We start from the raw sequence: 17,875 nt of genomic DNA, 5'->3' as shown, positions 1-17,875 counted from the left end.
TAGAATGTATTCCATTATTGTGTTGTGGGAATGAGTACATTCTAGTGAAGGTGTGGTGCAGAGGTGCGCTGTATAGGGAACCCCCCCTGTCCCTATGATGAAGAGGACAAAAGCCTCACCCCTATATCCCTGGCCTGGTGGATGTGGAGGATCTGCGGGGGGGGGGGGGGGGGGGGGGCACCTATAGGAATCTGGGGCCCCCAGATATCAGCCCCCCCCACCTTTCCACCACGTGAATGAGTGAACCCCTTTACTCATTCACAACTAAATTACAAAGTAAATAAACACAAGCAATGTGAAAAAAATGCAGCGCTAAAACAAAATATGTTTATAGGACACATATGTGTGAACTAACAAAGTTCAATGGTGAAAGGGTATTACTCAGTGCAATATACCCTGTTTCCCCGAAAATAAGACCTAGCGTGATTGTCGGTGATGGCTGCAATATAAGCCCTACCCCCCAAATAAGCCCTAGTTAAAGTCCCTGTAGGTCTTATTTTCAGGGTAGGGCTTATTTTCGGGGAAACAGGGTAGGGCTTATTTAGAGGGTAGGGCTTATATTGCAGCCATCACCGACAATCACGCTAGGTCTTATTTTCGGGGAAACAGGGTATATCTGAAAAAACATATACAAGTGATAGAGTCCAAACAATAAAATGGATGACAAATCCAATGGGAGTATAGAGGTCTTCCGAAATGCAATTCGTCTAATAATAACTCTTGAAGTGAGGAAGGTGTAAACACTCTCACCAGAGCAGATGGATTCGAATACCAATGACACCGCATCAAACAGGCTTAGGGATCCAGAAGAGTGGTTCTCCCAGGTAGTAATAGGGGTCCCCAATCTCCAAAGGTATCTTCCTCTGTACTGGAACGGCTGTAATGATATCCACCGGACCGAGGAAACGATACTTCAAGTGGGAACCTCCAAATCTCTGGATAACAACATACCCAGAGATACGCAATAAATCCAGCAATATCTGCATCCTATATTTTTTTCCCCATACCTTTTGGGTCCATGAGAGATTTGGACGTTCCCACTTGAAGTATCGTTTCCTCGGTCCGGTGGATATCATTACAGTCGTTCCAGTACAGAGGAGATACTTTTGGAGATCGGGGAACCCCTATTACTACCTGGGAGAACCACTCTTCTGGATCCCTAAGCTTGTTTGATTCGGAGTAATTGACATTCGAATCCATCTGCTCTGGTGAGAGTGTTTACACCTTCTTCACTTCAAGAGTCATTATTAGATGAATTGCATGTCGGAAGACCTCTATACTCCCATTGGATTTGTCATCCATTTTATTGTTTGGACTCTATCACTTGTATATGTTTTTTCACATATATATACCCTTTCACCATTGAACTTTGTTAGTTCACACATATGTGTTCTATATACATATTTTGTTTTAGCGCTCCATTTTTTTCACATTGCCCTATTAGAATTTTTGTCACATTCTAGTGTAGCTGCTTGCCTTTTTATCTCATTGGGTTAGCGCAGTTATACCACTTGCACTTAAATAAACACAAGCACACAAAGTAGAAAAATAACTCGATTAAAATAGAATTAAAAATGCCCCACGATGTAAATCCATGGTCATCCAGTAATGTAAATCCATCATCAATCACCTTATATCAGGGTTTCTCAGCCAGGGTTCCAGGGGCCCCTAGGGTCTTTCAGAGGTTGCTAGGGGTTCCTTAGGCAATGGGCATCTTCTGCCTCTCAGATAAGTTTCCTCTGACACCATTTATCTTTTTTAGCTATCTGTAAGGGGGGAATTCTTCCCAAAGACTACAAGTGTGAGGAGCATTCTTCCCACTGACCATCACACTAATGTATTATGAGTTGTAGATAGAGTCATTTTTAGCAGGGGTTCCCCGGAGACTGGAAAGTTATTTCAAGGATTCCTCTGCGTTGAAAAGGTTGAGAAAGACTGACTTATATAGTGACTGCCGGCGCCTGGTTTCCCCACCAGCATGTGTAAAACGTTAGCTAAACTGGTGGGTGAGAGAAGTAATACCACCACCACCACATGATCGGCTTCTGGGTGAAAGACCCGGAGGTTCTGGTGGGTGAACTGGCCAAAATCTGGTGATTTAGTGCACCTGTTTGGCAAATCTTAAACAGCTCAGGTCAGTGGCGTAGCGTGGGGGGTGCAGGGGGTGCCGTGGCCCCGGGCGCAATATTTAGGGGGGCGCCAGTATGTGTCACTGGCTGCCTCCTCCTAATTTCTAATTTTGTGTCCCCGGGCTCCGGCCGCCATGTTAAGTGTCCGGCGCCCTGTGATTGGGTGTATGGGGGTCATGTGAGGCGTCCCGCCTCCGCACATGACCCCCCGTACGCCCAATCACAGGGCGCTGGATACTGAACATGGCAGCAAGCAGAGCGCAGGGGAGAGAAGAATGTGAGCCGCCGCTGTGTTCTCCTCCTCCTCCGGATCAATGCAGCCAGGATAAGAAGGTAAGTAAGAGTCTTGTTACTGGGAGGGGGAGGGAGGGGGGCGAAAGAGAGAGACTGTAGGCAGGACAGTGTAGTGTAGTATAGTATGGAGGTCAGTGTAGTGTCACTATGGGGGGCAGTGTAGTGGACAGTATAGTGTAGTACAGTGGTCAGTATAGTGGTTAGTGTAGTATAGTATAGTGGTTAGCATAGTGGACAGTGTAGTATGGTGGTCAGTGTAGTATGGTGGTCAGTGTAGTATGGTGGTCAGTGTAGTATGGTGGACAGTGTAGTATGGTGGACAGTGTAGTATGGTGGACAGTATAGTGTAGTATGGTGGACAGTGTAGTATGGTGGTCAGTATAGTGTAGTATGGTGGTCAGTGTAGTATGGTGGACAGTGTAGTATGGTGGACAGTGCAGTATGGTGGTCAGTGTAGTGGTTAGTGTAGTGGTCAGTGTAGTGGTCAGTGTAGTGGTCAGTGTAGTGTAGTGGACAGTGTAGTGGACAGTGTAGTGGTCAGTGTAGTGGTCAGTGCAGTGTAGTGGACAGTGTAGTATGGTGGACAGTGTAGTATGGTGGTCAGTATAGTGTAATATAGTGGACAGTGTAGTATGGTGGTCAGTATAGTGTAGTATAGTGGACAGTGTAGTGTTTAGTGTAGTGGACAGTGTAGTATGGTGGTCAGTGTAGTATAGTGGTCAGTGTAGTGTAGTATGGTGGTCAGTGTAGTATAGTGGACAGTGTAGTATGGTGGTCAGTGTAGTGTAGTATAGTGGTCAGTGTAGTGGTTAGTGTAGTGGACAGTGTAGTATAGTGGACAGTGTAGTATGGTGGACAGTGTAGTATGGTGGACAGTGTAGTATGGTGGTCAGTGTAGTATGGTGGTCAGTGTAGTATGGTGGTCAGTGTAGTATGGTGGTCAGTGTAGTATAGTGGTCAGTGTAGTGGTTAGTGTAGTGGTCAGTGTGGTGTAGTGGTCAGTGTAGTGTAGTATAGTGGTTAGTGTAGTGGACAGTGTAGTATGGTGGTCAGTGTAGTATGGTGGACAGTGTAAGATGGTGGACAGTGTAAGAAGGTGGACAGTGTAAGAAGGTGGACAGTGTAAGATGGTGGACAGTGTAGTATAGTGGTCAGTGTAGTGGTTAGTGTAGTGGTCAGTGTGGTGTAGTGGTCAGTGTAGTGTAGTATAGTGGTCAGTGTAGTGGTTAGTGTAGTGGACAGTGTAGTATGGTGGACAGGGTAGTATGGTGGTCAGTGTAATATGGTGGACAGTGTAGTATGGTGGACAGTGTAGTATGGTGGACAGTGTAGTATGGTGGTCAGTGTAGTATGGTGGACAGTGTAGTATGGTGGTCAGTGTAGTATGGTGGTCAGTGTAGTATGGTGGACAGCGTAGTATGGTGGACAGTGTAGTATAGTGGACAGTGTAGTGGTTAGTGTAGTGGACAGTGTAGTATAGTGGTCAGTGTAGTATGGTGGTCAGTATAGTGTAGTATAGTGGACAGTGTAGTATGGTGGTCAGTATAGTGTAGTGTAGTGGTCAGTGTAGTGTAGTGGTCAGTGTAGTATGGTGGACAGTGTAGTATAGTGGTCAGTGTAGTATGGTGGTCAGTATAGTGTAGTATGGTGGACAGTGTAAGATGGTGGACAGTGTAGTATGGTGGTCAGTGTAGTATAGTGGTCAGTGTAGTGGTTAGTGTAGTGGACAGTGTAGTATGGTGGTCAGTGTAGTATGGTGGACAGTGTAGTATGGTGGTCAGTATAGTGTAGTATAGTGGACAGTGTAGTGTAGTGGTTAGTGTAGTGGACAGTGTAGTATAGTGGACAGTGTAGTATAGTGGACAGTATAGTATGGTGGTCAGTATAGTGTAGTATAGTGGACAGTGTAGTATAGTGGTCAGTATAGTGTAGTATAGTGGACAGTGTAGTATAGTGGTCAGTGTAGTATGGTGGTCAGTGTAGTATGGTGGTCAGTATAGTGTAGTATAGTGGACAGTGTAGTATGGTGGTCAGTATAGTGTAGTGGTCAGTGTAGTGTAGTGGTCAGTGTAGTGGTCAGTGTAGTGTAGTGTAGTGGTCAGTGTAGTGTAGTGGTCAGTGTAGTATGGAGGACAGTGTAGTATAGTGGTCAGTGTAGTATGGTGGACAGTGTAGTATGGTGGACAGTGTAGTATAGTGGTCAGTGTAGTATGATGGACAGTATAGTGTAGTATGGTGGACAGTGTAGTATGGTGGACAGTGTAGTATGGAGGACAGTGTAGTATAGGGGTCAGTGTAGTATGGTGGTCAGTATAGTGTAGTATGGTGGACAGTGTAGTGTAGTGGTCAGTGTAGTATGGTGGTCAGTATAGTGTAGTATAGTGGACAGTGTAGTATAGTGGACAGTGTAGTATAGTGGTCAGTGTAGTATGGTGGTCAGTATAATGTAGTATAGTGGTCAGTGTAGTATAGTGGTCAGTGTAGTATAGTGATCAGTATAATGTAGTATAGTGGACAGTGTAGTATAGTGGTCAGTGTAGTGTAGTATAGTGGTCAGTATAGTGTAATATAGTGGACACTGTAGTATGGTGGTCAGTATAGTGTAGTATAGTGGACAGTGTAGTATAGTGGTCAGTGTAGTATGGTGGTCAGTATAATGTAGTATAGTGGTCAGTGTAGTATAGTGGTCAGTGTAGTATGGTGGTCAATATAGTGTAGTATAGTGGACAGTGTAGTGTAGTGGTTAGTGTAGTGGACAGTGTAGTATGGTGGTCAGTATAGTGTAGTATAGTGGACAGTGTAGTATAGTGGTCAGTGTAGTATGGTGGTCAGTATAGTGTAGTATAGTGGACAGTGTAGTATAGTGGTCAGTGTAGTATGGTGGTCAGTATAGTGTAGTATAGTGGACAGTGTAGTATAGTGGTCAGTGTAGTATGGTGGTCAGTATAGTGTAGTATAGTGGACAGTGTAGTATGGTGGTCAGTATAGTATAGTGTAGTGGTCAGTGTAGTGTAGTGGTCAGTGTAGTGGTCAGTGTAGTGTAGTGTAGTGGTCAGTGTAGTGTAGTGGTCAGTGTAGTATGGAGGACAGTGTAGTATGGTGGACAGTGTAGTATAGTGGTCAGTGTAGTATGATGGACAGTATAGTGTAGTATGGTGGACAGTGTAGTATGGTGGACAGTGTAGTATAGTGGTCAGTGTAGTATGATGGACAGTATAGTGTAGTATGGTGGACAGTGTAGTATGGAGGACAGTGTAGTATAGGGGTCAGTGTAGTATGGTGGTCAGTATAGTGTAGTATAGTGGACAGTGTAGTATAGTGGTCAGTGTAGTATGGTGGTCAGTATAATGTAGTATAGTGGTCAGTGTAGTATAGTGGTCAGTGTAGTATAGTGGTCAGTATAATGTAGTATAGTGGACAGTGTAGTATAGTGGTCAGTGTAGTGTAGTATAGTGGACAGTGTAGTATGGTGGTCAGTATAGTGTAGTATAGTGGACAGTGTAGTATAGTGGACAGTGTAGTATAGTGGACAGTGTAGTATAGTGGTCAGTGTAGTATGGTGGTCAGTATAATGTAGTATAGTGGTCAGTGTAGTATAGTGGTCAGTGTAGTATGGTGGTCAGTATAATGTAGTATAGTGGACAGTGTAGTATAGTGGACAGTGTAGTATAGTGGTCAGTGTAGTATAGTGGTCAGTGTAGTATGGTGGTCAGTATAATGTAGTATAGTGGTCAGTGTAGTATAGTGGTCAGTGTAGTATAGTGGTCAGTATAATGTAGTATAGTGGACAGTGTAGTATAGTGGTCAGTATAGTGGACAGTGTAGTGGTCAGTGTAATATAGTGGACAGTATAGTATAGTGGTCAGTGTAGTGGACAATGTAGTGTAGTGGACAGTGTAGTTCTGAGTGTAGTGGTCGGTACTATTGTATTTGAAGGGACTCAGGGATAGCTAAAAGTCTGCAGGTTAGGGGGGGGCGCAAATTACTTGCCTTGCCCCGGGTGCTGACAACCCACGCTACGCCACTGGCTCAGGTTTAGGTCAAACTTATGGTTGATCTGAATTCGAAACTCATCCCTAATTTGAATCCACTAGATGGCAGCATATCATCCACGTCCTATACAGTACAGTATATCTATATTAGGGTGAAGATATTATTATATTATTATTATTATACAGGATTTATATGGCGCCGACAGTTTACGCAGCACTTTACAACATGAGGGCAGACAGTACAAGTACAATACAATTCAATACAGGAGGAATCAGAGGGCCCTGCTCCTTAGAGTTTACAATCTAGGAGGATATATTACTAATATATCTTCACCCTAATACACAAGCCTTATAATGTAAGCAAAAAACTTCCTTTAACCCCTTCCTGCCAACGTAAAACATATATGTGGCCCCACTAAATTGGGCTTTTTTCCGTGAGGCCGCATGCAGTGCCTTGAAAAAGTATTCACACCCCTTGAAAATTTCACACATTTTGTCATGTTACAACCAAAAACGTAAATGTATTTTACTGGGATTTTATGTGATAGACCAACACAAAGTGGCACATAATTGTGAAGTGGAAGGAAAATATGAACAAATAAATATGTGAAAAGTGTGGGGGGTACATTTGTATGGCGCCCCCCGGAGTCAATACTTTGTAGAACCCCCTTTCTCTGCAATTACAGCTGCAAGTCTTTTTGGGGATGTCTCTACCAGCTTTGCACATCTAGAGAGGGACATTTTTGCTCATTGTTCTTTACAAAATCTCTCAAGCTCTGTCAGATTGGATGGAGAGCATCTGTGAACAGCAATTTTCAAGTCTTGTCACAGATTCTCAATGTGATTTAGGTCTGGACTGTGACTGGGCCATTCTAACACATGAATATGCTTTGATCTAAACCATTCCATTGTAGCTCTGGCTGGATGTTTCGGGTCGTTGTCCTGCTGGAAGGTGAACCTCCGCCCCAGTCTCAAGTCTTTTGCAGACTCTAACAGGTTTTCTTCTAAGATTGTCCTGTATTTGGCTCCATCCATCTTCCCATCAACTCTGACCAGCTTCCCTGTCCCTGCTGAAGAAAAGCATCCCCACCACATGATGCTGCCACCACCATGTTTCACGGTGGGGATGGTGTGTTCAGGGTGATGTGCAGTGTTAGTTTTGAGCCACACATAGCATTTTGCTTTTAGACCAAAAAGTTCCATTTTGGTCTCATCTGACCAGAGCACCTTCTTCCACATGTTTGTTGTGTCCCCCACATGGCTTCACACAAACTACAAACAGGACTTCTTATGACTTTCTTTCACCAATGTCTTTCTTCTTGTCACTCTTCATAAAGGGCAGATTTGTGGAGAACACGACTAATAGTTGTCCTGTGGACAGATTCTCCCACCTGAGCTGTGGATCTCTGCAGCTCCTCCAGAGTTACCATGGACCTCTTGGCTCTTCTCTGATGAATGCTCTCCTTGCCCGGCCGGTCAGTTTAGGGGGACGGCCATGTCTTGGTAGGTTTGCAGTTGTGCCATACTCTTTCTATTTTCCAATGATGAATTGAACAGAGCTCCGTGTGATCTTCAAAGCTTGGGGTATTTTTTTTATAACCTAACCCTGCTTTATACTTCTCCACAACTTTATCCTTGACCTGTCTGGTGTGTTCCTTGGCCTTCATGATGCTGTTTGTTCACTAAGGTTCTCTAACAAAGCTCTGAGGGCTTCACAGAACAGCAAAACAGTATAAATTTACTGGGTATTTATACTGAGATTAAATTACACACAGGTGGACTTCATTTACTAATTAGGTGACTTCTGAAGGCAATTGGTTCCATTAGATGTTAGGAGTATCAGAGTAAAGGAGGCTGAATACAAATGCACGACACACTTTTCACATATTTATTTGTAAAACATTTTGAAAACCATTTATCATTTTCCTTCCACTTCACAATTATGTGCCACTTTGTGTTGGTCTATCACATAAAATCCCAATAAAATACATTTGGTTGCAACATGACAAAATGTGGAAAATTTACAGGGGTGTGAATACTTTTTCAAGGCACTGTATATGCGCACCTCCCTTTGTGCTGGGAGCCCGCCACACAGCGCGCTCCCAACCCAGAGACCAGGGTGTCACAGAGCCCCAGGCCCTGTACGAAACGATCGGGAACCGGAACTCCCCGCTTCTGGGTCACCTGAACGCTGCGATAGCCTCCGATTGGCTACCACAGTGATCCCTCACTGTCAATCCCGCCCCTGTGTTCCTCTCTCTGTAAATGGAGAGGAAAGATACATTGTATCCTTTTCCCCTTGCAGAGAGAGAAAAAAAAATAGTGTGTGAAAAAAAAAAAATAAAGAGAAAAAAATACCTAGATCAAGGTTTGATCTAGGTCATTGCCAGGGTTAGTGTTTGGGTCAAGTAAAAGTTCAAGGTCAAGGTCAGTATATTTTGGGGAGCAGTTGTTTTTTTTTTTAAATCTGCATCAGCGTCAGTTAGCGTCAATGTGTTTTAGGTAAGACAAGGAAAAAAAAATGCGGACTATAGTTTCTGGGCTTTACTACAGGTATGGCTGCATTAGGTAGATTTCACTGGCAGGATCAACAGGTATTTGTGTGACTGATGATGTTATAATTAGGTGCTGAAGTACATATATATATTTTTAATGGGAGGCCACAGTTCTACTTTAACTGCTTGCCGACCGCTGCGCACACAAATACATCGGCAGAATGGCACAGGCAGGCAAATGGTCATACAGGTACGTCCCTTTAAATTTGTCGCCTATCGGGCGAGCGCACGCCGTGGGAGCGTGCCCGCAGGTCCCGGGAACTCTATGTTTGATACATTTTTTATGATCAATAAATACATATTTTTATTCCATCCACCTCCATGCTGTCCATGGACCTCATTTTAAAGTCCCAAAACTCACATTCTTTTTTCTGAATCAGTCCCAAAATTCCCCCTTTCTTCCCATGTTCTCCGGCGGCCCGCGATTGCGGTGGGGAGAGGCAGAATGGGGAGATGCCTATGTAAACAAGGCATTTCCCTGTTCTGCCTTGTGACATGACAAGAGATCCACTGCTCCCTGTCATCGAGAGCGGTGATCGCTGTCATGTCAGTGGTAGCCCATCTCACCCACAGTTAGAATCACTCCCTAGGACACACTTAACCCCTTGATCGCCCCCTAGTGTTTAACCCTTTCCCTGCCAGTGACATTTACACAGTAATCAGTGCATTTTCATAGCACTGACCGCTGCATAAATGACAAGGGTCCCAAAATAGTGTCAAAAGTGTCCGGTCTGTCCGCCATAATGTCGCAGTCACGATCATAAAAATCGCAGATCGCCGCCATTACTAATAAAAAAAAAATTATAATAAAAAGGCCACAAAAATATCCCCTATTTTGTAGACGCTATAACTTTTGCGCAAATCAATTAATATACGCTTATTGCAATTTTTTTACCAAAAATATGTAGAAGAATACATAACGGCCTAAACTGAGGAAAAAAATTTGTTTTTTTGTATATTTTTGGGAGATATTTATTAAAGCAAAAAGTAAAAACTATTGCTTTTTTTTTTTTCAAAATTGTTGCTCTTTTTTTGTTTATAGCGCAAAAAATAAAAACCGCTGAGGTGATCAAATACCACCAAAAGAAAGCTCTATTTGTGGGGAAAAAAAGGACATCAATTTTGTTTGGGACCAAGCAATTGTCAGTTAAAGCGACGCAGTGCCGAATCGCAAAAAAGTGCTCTGGTCAGGAAGAGGGGGTAAAATCTTCCGGGGCTGAAGTGGTTAATACACCAGATATGTTTTTATTGGATATTTTCTCATTTATCTATTGCACGAATTCATGGTTTATTTTTTTCATATGTACATTTTCATACAACGGTTTTTATATCAACATAAGTTGATGTATTGCAAATGTGGTTTGCTATTTAATTGGTCTTAGTCCAATCATGTGATAATCATTTCCAGAGGTTCTAACCCCTTCCCTGTTCCATTCCCGGAGTTCTACTTTCATTAAAAAAAAATTTCTCTTTAAAACCAGCTCTGGGCTATGGGTGGATGGTGGAGCCCTGGAGAGGGACAGAACAGGATTGTGGGTAATCAGCCAGGACCATTGTTATCTCCTGCACATAATTCTTTCAAGCAGTAGACGTATAATGGAATCCTCATTTATATACATTATAATACGATGAATAATTGAGACTTGTGATCACTCAAGGATTTGACGTGTTCAGCTGAAGCCCGGGCAGAGCTCCACGTAGACAGGAAAATCAAACTGAACTTAAAACTTTGCGGTTCTCACCGCAGCTGGGGATTCACCTGTGTGTACGGAAATCTACCTGTTTGCGCTGAGGACGCACCTTTGTTAACATAGTTAGTCAGGTTGAAAAAAAAGACAAAAGTCCATCTAGTTCAAACAATAAAAAAAAAAGAAAATCCCATATACACAAGCCTATACCCACAGTTGATCCAGAGGAAGGCGAAAAACTCCAGCAAAGCATGATCCAATTTGCTACAGCAGGGGAAAAAATTCCTTCCTGATCCCCTGAGAGGCAATCGGATGTTCCCTGGATCAACTTTACCTATAAATGTCAGTACCCAGTTATATTCTGTACATTTAGGAAAGTATCCAGGCCTTTCTTAAAGCAATCTACTGAGCTGTCCAGAACCACCTCTGGAGGGAGTCAACCCATGTGTACTGGGGATCCGCCTTTGTGTACTGAATACAACTGTGTGTACTGGGGATCCGCATGTGTGTGCTATGAATTCACCTATTGTGTAATGGGGATTCACCTATGTATACTGAATCCACCTGTGTGTACTGAGGATCCGCCCGTGCGTACTGGGGTTCTGCATATGTGTGCTATGAATTCACCTTTGTTTACTGAATCCACCTGAGTGTGCTGGGGGTCCGCCTCCCTGTGTGTTCTGAGGGTCCGCCGCCCTGTGTGTGCTGAGGGTCCGCCTCACTGTGTGTGCTGGGGATCCGCCGCCCTGTGTGTGCTGAGTGTCCGCCTCACTGTGTGTGCTGAGGGTCCGCCGCCCTGTGTGTGCTGAGGGTCCGCCTCACTGTGTGTGCTGGGGATCCGCCGCCCTGTGTGTGCTGGGGATCCACCTCCCAGTGTGTGCTGGGCGTCCGCCGCCCAGTGTGTGCACTAGGGGTCCGCCGCCCTGTGTGCGCTAGGGGTCCGCCGCCCTGTGTGCCCTAGGGGTCCGCCGCCCTGTGTGCGCTAGGGGTCCGCCGCCCTGTGTGTGCTGGGGGTCCGTGGCCCTGTGTGCGCTGGGGGTTTGCCGCCCAGTGTGTGTTGGGGTCCGCCGCCCTGTGTGTGCTGGGGGATCCATGGCCCTGTGTGCGCTGGGGGTCCACCGCCCCGTGTGTGCTGGGGTCCGCCTCCCTGTGTGTGCTGGGGGTCCGCCGCCCTGTGTGTGCTGGGGATCCGCCGCCCTGTGTGTGCTGGGGGTCCGCCGCCCTGTGTGTGCTGGGGGTCCGCCGCCCTGTGTGTGCTGGGGATCCACCTCCCAGTGTGTGCTGGGCGTCCGCCGCCCAGTGTGTGCACTAGGGGTCCGCTGCCCTGTGTGCGCTAGGGGTCCGCCGCCCTGTGTGCGCTAGGGGTCCGCCGCCCTGTGTGCGCTAGGGGTCCGCCGCCCTGTGTGTGCTGGGGGTCCGTGGCCCTGTGTGCGCTGGGGGTTTGCCGCCCAGTGTGTGTTGGGGTCCGCCGCCCTGTGTGTGCTGGGGGATCCATGGCCCTGTGTGCACTGGGGGTCCACCGCCCCGTGTGTGCTGGGGTCCGCCTCCCTGTGTGTGCTGGGGGTCCGCCGCCCTGTGTGTGCTGGGGGTCCGCCGCCCTGTGTGTGCTGGGGGTCTGCCGCCCTGTGTGTGCTGGGGGTCCGCCGCCCTGTGTGTGCTGGGGGTCCGCCGCCCTGTGTGTGCTGGGGGTCCGCCGCCCTGTGTGTGCTGGGGGTCCGCCGCCCTGTGTGCGCTGGGGGTCCGCCGCCCTGTGTGTGCTGGGGATCCGCTGCCCTGTGTGTGCTGGGGGTCCGCGGCCCCGTGTGTGGCTGAGGATCCGACGCCCATGTGCAACGGGATATTCACCTTTGTGTGCCGGAGATGTGTACTGAGGACTCACACTCCCACATGCAGGCCCAGGAACCTCATGGTTCATAGAGGGGAGGGAGACCAGTGAACATCCATCTTCCCTTCTGAGTAAGAACCCAGAAGTGATATCGATCACTCCAGCATTCAACTGTCACTTTTCCCGGTTCCTATGTCCGGAGAAGAAGCTAATGGAGTGGAGGACAAGTGAGACATCAGGGGGGGTCTAACAGATCCCTGATTACTCATTAAAGAGAACCTGTCGCAACATAAAATTGTATCACATCTTATCAATGCGATTAAAAAAAAAAAAAAAATGTTTTCGCGGAAAAAAAAAAGAAAAGAAGCTTAACTTAAAATTCTCACCCAAAAAAAACAAAACAATTCAGCCCGATTTGCCACCATGTACACACTTATATGAATTATACCCCCCTGACTTTGTAGAGGTTTCCTCTCACTTCATGTCTCTGGCAGAGGAAGCGAAAGGAAATCTTCCTAATGGTGAACACAAAGGGATTCAATTTTCCCTCCTCCACCCAAAATAAAAAAAAATAAAAAATTTGAGGGCAATACATAGACTGTAAGATGGTTGATCTGGTGACTGCGATTTACCCGTGAGGAAAGAATAAAAACACACAGAAAGCAGTCTAATACACTCATCGTAATATACAAATGATCACTTTATTACTTAGAGGCGATAATGGCGGAGTCCAGGCTGAAAAAGGAAAAAGAAGAGTACCTGTCTCTGTCATATAATGGACTGGGCGATGGCCAGCACCTTGGAGTGCTCGCCTTCCTTCCTTAGGGTGGATGAGATTGGGACCCGGATTCTGGTGCCCACAGGGTTGCCATTGTCCTCTATAAGTACCACATTGTTGGAGTCGAAGCGGGAGGTCATGGAAGGTCCGGGCATCTTGTGGCCCACTATCAGCGCTTTTTTCTTCTGCCCCTTTATGGCCAAGAGGACTTTATCTCCGACCTTCCCCACACCGGACTTGTTGTAAATATGGATGCAGCGGGGGGGCTTGTGATAGGGCGTATTTCCCAGGGCACTGTTATCCACCACACGAACCCGCGTCAGCTTCTGGATGGCTCCGCACGATGCCGAGAGGCTGGAGGACAGAACACACCTGGCGTCACTAAGTGCCACTGTACAGATCCATCATGAACCCTTTTCTCAATGTTTACCTGTATATTCTTAACTGATCTGTTGGTAAAAACCCATTTACAGAGCCTAGTATCAAGTTTATAGACACAGCTAAGTGATTTAAAGCCGTGACCCTTAAGATACAGCCAAATGGGGCTTGTGTTTTATGTAGGATAATGAAAAAAAAAAAAAAGAAGCAAAATACGCGCTATTGTTTTTGGTCTGTGCTTTGGGTACAAACAACAACTAACATACACATATGTGGTATCGCTACAATCATCGGGAGCAGGAGAATTTATTTTGGGTTTTTCTTTGGTGGAAGGTTATGATAGTACCAAGAAATATACAGCTAATTTTTTTTTTTAAATGTTTTGTTTTTTTTTACTAATGTGGGTCAGTTTTTTTTAGATAATAAAAAAATAAATCAGGACATATCCTTTTTTTTTTTCCTGAGAAAAACACGGTAAAATCCACAAGGATTGAGAAAGTAGTTGTGATGATATGTACCGTTTTACTAACACATGTCAAAGTTGCAAAATTGTGCTTAGGCATTTAGATTTGTTTTACCCCTTAGGCGCGAAGGGATTAAATTAATATCAGTGTATTTTAGGTGGGATATATAAAAAAAAATAAATAAATAAAAAAAAAGCAAATAGCAAAATGGGCACTATTGTTTCTGGGCTGTATTACGGGTACAAACAACAACTAACATACACATATGAGGTATCACTGCAATCATCAGGAGCAGGAGAATTTATTTTGGATTGTTCTTTGTATTTATCGGTGTGTAAAACTCACTTTTTTCCCCTTAAATCAGGGGAAAATCGTGGGTGCACGTTATGCGGTGATCCCCACTGTCTGTGTGCCAAAAAAGAGCGAGCGCCGCCGGAAAAGACCGAGCCGAGTGCTCGGCTCTGCTCGCAGTCACATCGTCCCACCTCCCTGCTGTCTCTGTGAGGATGAGGAGTGAGTGCTGCCGAAAAAGACTGAACCGAGTGTATTGTGTGCTCGGCTCCGCTCGCAATCCCGCCCAGCTCATATGATGGACAATGGCGGGACTGCGAGCGGAGCCGAGCACACAGTACACTCGGCTCGGTCTTTTTCGGCAGCGCTCGCTCCTCATCCTCTGAGACAGCAGGGAGGCGGGACGGCGTGACGAGCCGAGGACACAGGCTCTATCTTGACAGCAAATATAAACAATTAAATACTGCAAACGGCACACGGCACTGGGCAAGGCTGCACTGGGCAAGGCTGCATATGAAAATGGGCAACTGCAAACCGCACACGGCACTGGGCAAGGCTGCACACGACAATGGGCAACTGCAAACCGCACATGGCACTGGGCAAGGCTGCATATGACAATGGGCAATTGAAAACCGCACACGGCACTGGGCAAGGCTGCACATGACAATGGGCAACTGCAAACAGCACTTAGCAAGGCTGCAAATGGACACTGATCATTCTGCAATGATGGACAAGGCTGCATATGGACACCGATAACGCTGCATTGATGGGCATTTAAATGTAAGTTTTTTTTCCTTAAACTTCCCTCTTAAAAGTTTTTTCCCTTAAAATGCCCTCCTAAACTTGGGGTGCGTGTTATACGCCGATAAATACGGTAATTTACAGCTACACTTTTTTTTTTTTAAACTATTTTGGGCCAGTTTTCTTTGATAATAATAATAATAATAATGATAATAATAATAATAATAATAAAATCAGGAGATATCCATTACCATTTAAAATTACCATACCACCAAATGAAAGCACAAATTGTAATGAAAAAAAAACAAGGTATAATCCACCTGGATGTACAGTTTTACCAACGTGTCAAAGTTGCAGAATTGTACTTAGGCATTAACATTTGTTTTATCCTTAGACGCAAAAGGTGTTAAAACTAACTCTATGGGCCAAGCTGGCCCAAACAAACCACTAAACAGGTGTACTTTCTTGGATCACCGCATAAAACTGTATGTAACCTCAGCTTAATACAGAATACAGCGCTGTGTTCCAGCGGTGGGATGAGAGATCCCCGTCTCACTCCCAGGAAGAAAATAATAGTCGGACTGAACGCTGTTTAGTCATTTGGCCAGGTTTGTATTCGATGAATTAATACAGGCCTTCCTCCGATTGACTGAAGTGGAATGGTGGACGGATGACGTCACAATCTCTGCCTCTGATTGAATGAAGATGTAAAAGGTGACTTAACAGTTTTCCTGTAAAAGTGAACTAACCCTTTAACCCCCTTCACGCCTAAGGGTAAAACAAATCTAAATGTGTAAGCACAATTTTGGAACTTTGACATGTGTTAGTAAAACTGTACATATCACGACTACTTTGTACAGCCAGGTAGATTACAGTCGTATGCAAAAGTTTAGGAACCCCTGACAATTTCCATGATTCTCATTTATAAATATTTGGGTGTTTGGATCAGCAATTTCATTTTGATCTATCAAAAACCTTAAGGACACAGTAATATTTCAGTAGTGAAATGAGGTTTATTAGATTGACAGAAAATGCGCAATATGCATCAAAACGAAATTAGACATGTGCATAAATTTGGGCACCCCAACAGAAAAATCCCATCGATATTTAGTAGAGCCTCCTTTAGCAGAAATAACAGCTTCTAGACACTTCCTATAGCCTGTAATGAGTGTCTGGATTCTGGATGAATGTATTTTGGATCATTCCTCCTTACAAAACATCTCCAGTTCAGTTAGGTTTGATGCTGAGCATGGACAGCCCGCTTCAAATCACCCCACAGATGTTCAATGATATTCAGGTCTGGGGACTGGGATGGCCATTCCAGAACATTGTACTTGTTCCTCTGCATAAATGCCCGAGTAGATTTTGAAGTGTTTTGGGGCGTTGTCTTGTTGAAATATCCAGTCCCGGCGTAACTTCAACTTTGTGAATGATTCCTCAACATTATTCTCAAGAATCTGCTAATGTTGAGTGGAATCCATCTGGAATCCTCATTCCCAGTACCGGCACTGGCCACACAGCCTGATGGAACCTCCACCAAATTTTACTGTAGGTAGCAAGTGTTTTTCTTGGAATGCTGTGTTCTTTTGCCACCATGCATAACGCCCCTTGTTATGACCAAATAACTCAATCTTTGTTTCATCAGTCCACAGCACCTTCTTCCAAAATGAAGCTGGCTTGTCCAAATGTGCGTTTGCATACCTCAAGCGACTCCGATTGTGGTGTGTGTGCAGAAAAGGCTTCTTTCCATCACTCCCCCATACAGCTTCTCCCTGTGCAAAGTGCGCTGAATTGTTGAAGGATTACAGTGACACAATCTGCAGCAAGTTGATGTTGTAGGTCTTTGGAGGTGGTCTGTTTTTGACCATTCTCACCATCCTTCTCCTTTGCCTCTCCAATATTTTATGTGGCCTGCCACTTCTGGCCTTAACAAGAACTGTGCCTGTGGTCTTCCATCTCCTCACTATGTTCCTCACAGTGGACACTGACAGCTTAGATCTCTGCGATAACTTTTTGTAGCCTTCCCCTAAACCATAATGTAGAACAATCTTTGTTTTCAGGTCATGTGAGCGTTGTTTTGAGGTCCCCCATGTTGCCACTCTTCAGAGGAGAGTCAAAGAGAACTTGCAATTGGCCACCTTAAGTGCCGATTCACACAGGGGAAGCGCGACTTTGCAAGGCGACTTCAACGCGACTTTAAGCAACTTACAGCGCGACTTCAAATCGCCTCCAGGACAGGCGACTTTGGCTGTGGCCAATCACAAAATAATCAGCTCTCTGGGAGGGAGGGGTTTGCCTGGGTAAACAAATTTCTTTTCCTGTAAAGTCGCTTCAATATAGATGGAGATCCGACTTGGAGGCGACTTCCATTGAATTCTATGGGTACAGATCGCCTAGAAGCCGGATTGAAGTAGCACAGGAACCTTTTTTGAAGTCGGAGCGACTTCAGTAGTGTAAATTAAGACGCTCTCATTGACTATAATGCATTTCCCAAAGTCAAGCGACTTGGGGCGACTTGAGGGCTGACAAGTCGGATCTCAAGTCATTGCAGTGTGAACCGACCCTAAATACCTTTTCTCATGATTGGATGCACCTGTCTATGAAGTTCAAGGCTTAATGAGCTCACCAAACCAATTGTGTGTTCCAATTAATCAGTGCTAAGTCAAATCAACAAAATGACAAGGGTGCCCAAATTTATGCACCTGTCTAATTTCGTTTTGATGCATATTGCGCATTTTCT

The 17,875-nt window shown here is 45.1% G+C and overlaps 1 protein-coding gene across 2 annotated transcripts in view; it reads right to left on the bottom strand.

The window, feature by feature from the left end:
- Positions 1–13,165: 13,165 nt before the first annotated feature.
- The window catches only part of MRPL14 (mitochondrial ribosomal protein L14), a 26,267-nt gene continuing 21,557 nt past the window's right edge, over positions 13,166–17,875 (bottom strand). For both annotated transcript variants that reach the window (XM_073628714.1, XM_073628715.1), the window contains exon 3: positions 13,166–13,615. In XM_073628714.1, coding sequence (XP_073484815.1) covers positions 13,252–13,615 — 364 coding nt within the window. In that variant the 3' untranslated portion in view covers positions 13,166–13,251. The remainder of the gene's footprint in view (positions 13,616–17,875) is intronic.

The sequence above is a fragment of the Aquarana catesbeiana genome, linkage group LG04 (assembly GCF_042186555.1).
Source record: "Aquarana catesbeiana isolate 2022-GZ linkage group LG04, ASM4218655v1, whole genome shotgun sequence".
NCBI lineage: Eukaryota > Metazoa > Chordata > Amphibia > Anura > Ranidae > Aquarana > Aquarana catesbeiana.
Note: the sequence above shows the minus strand (reverse complement) of the source record. Positions and strands in the feature narration are given on the sequence as shown.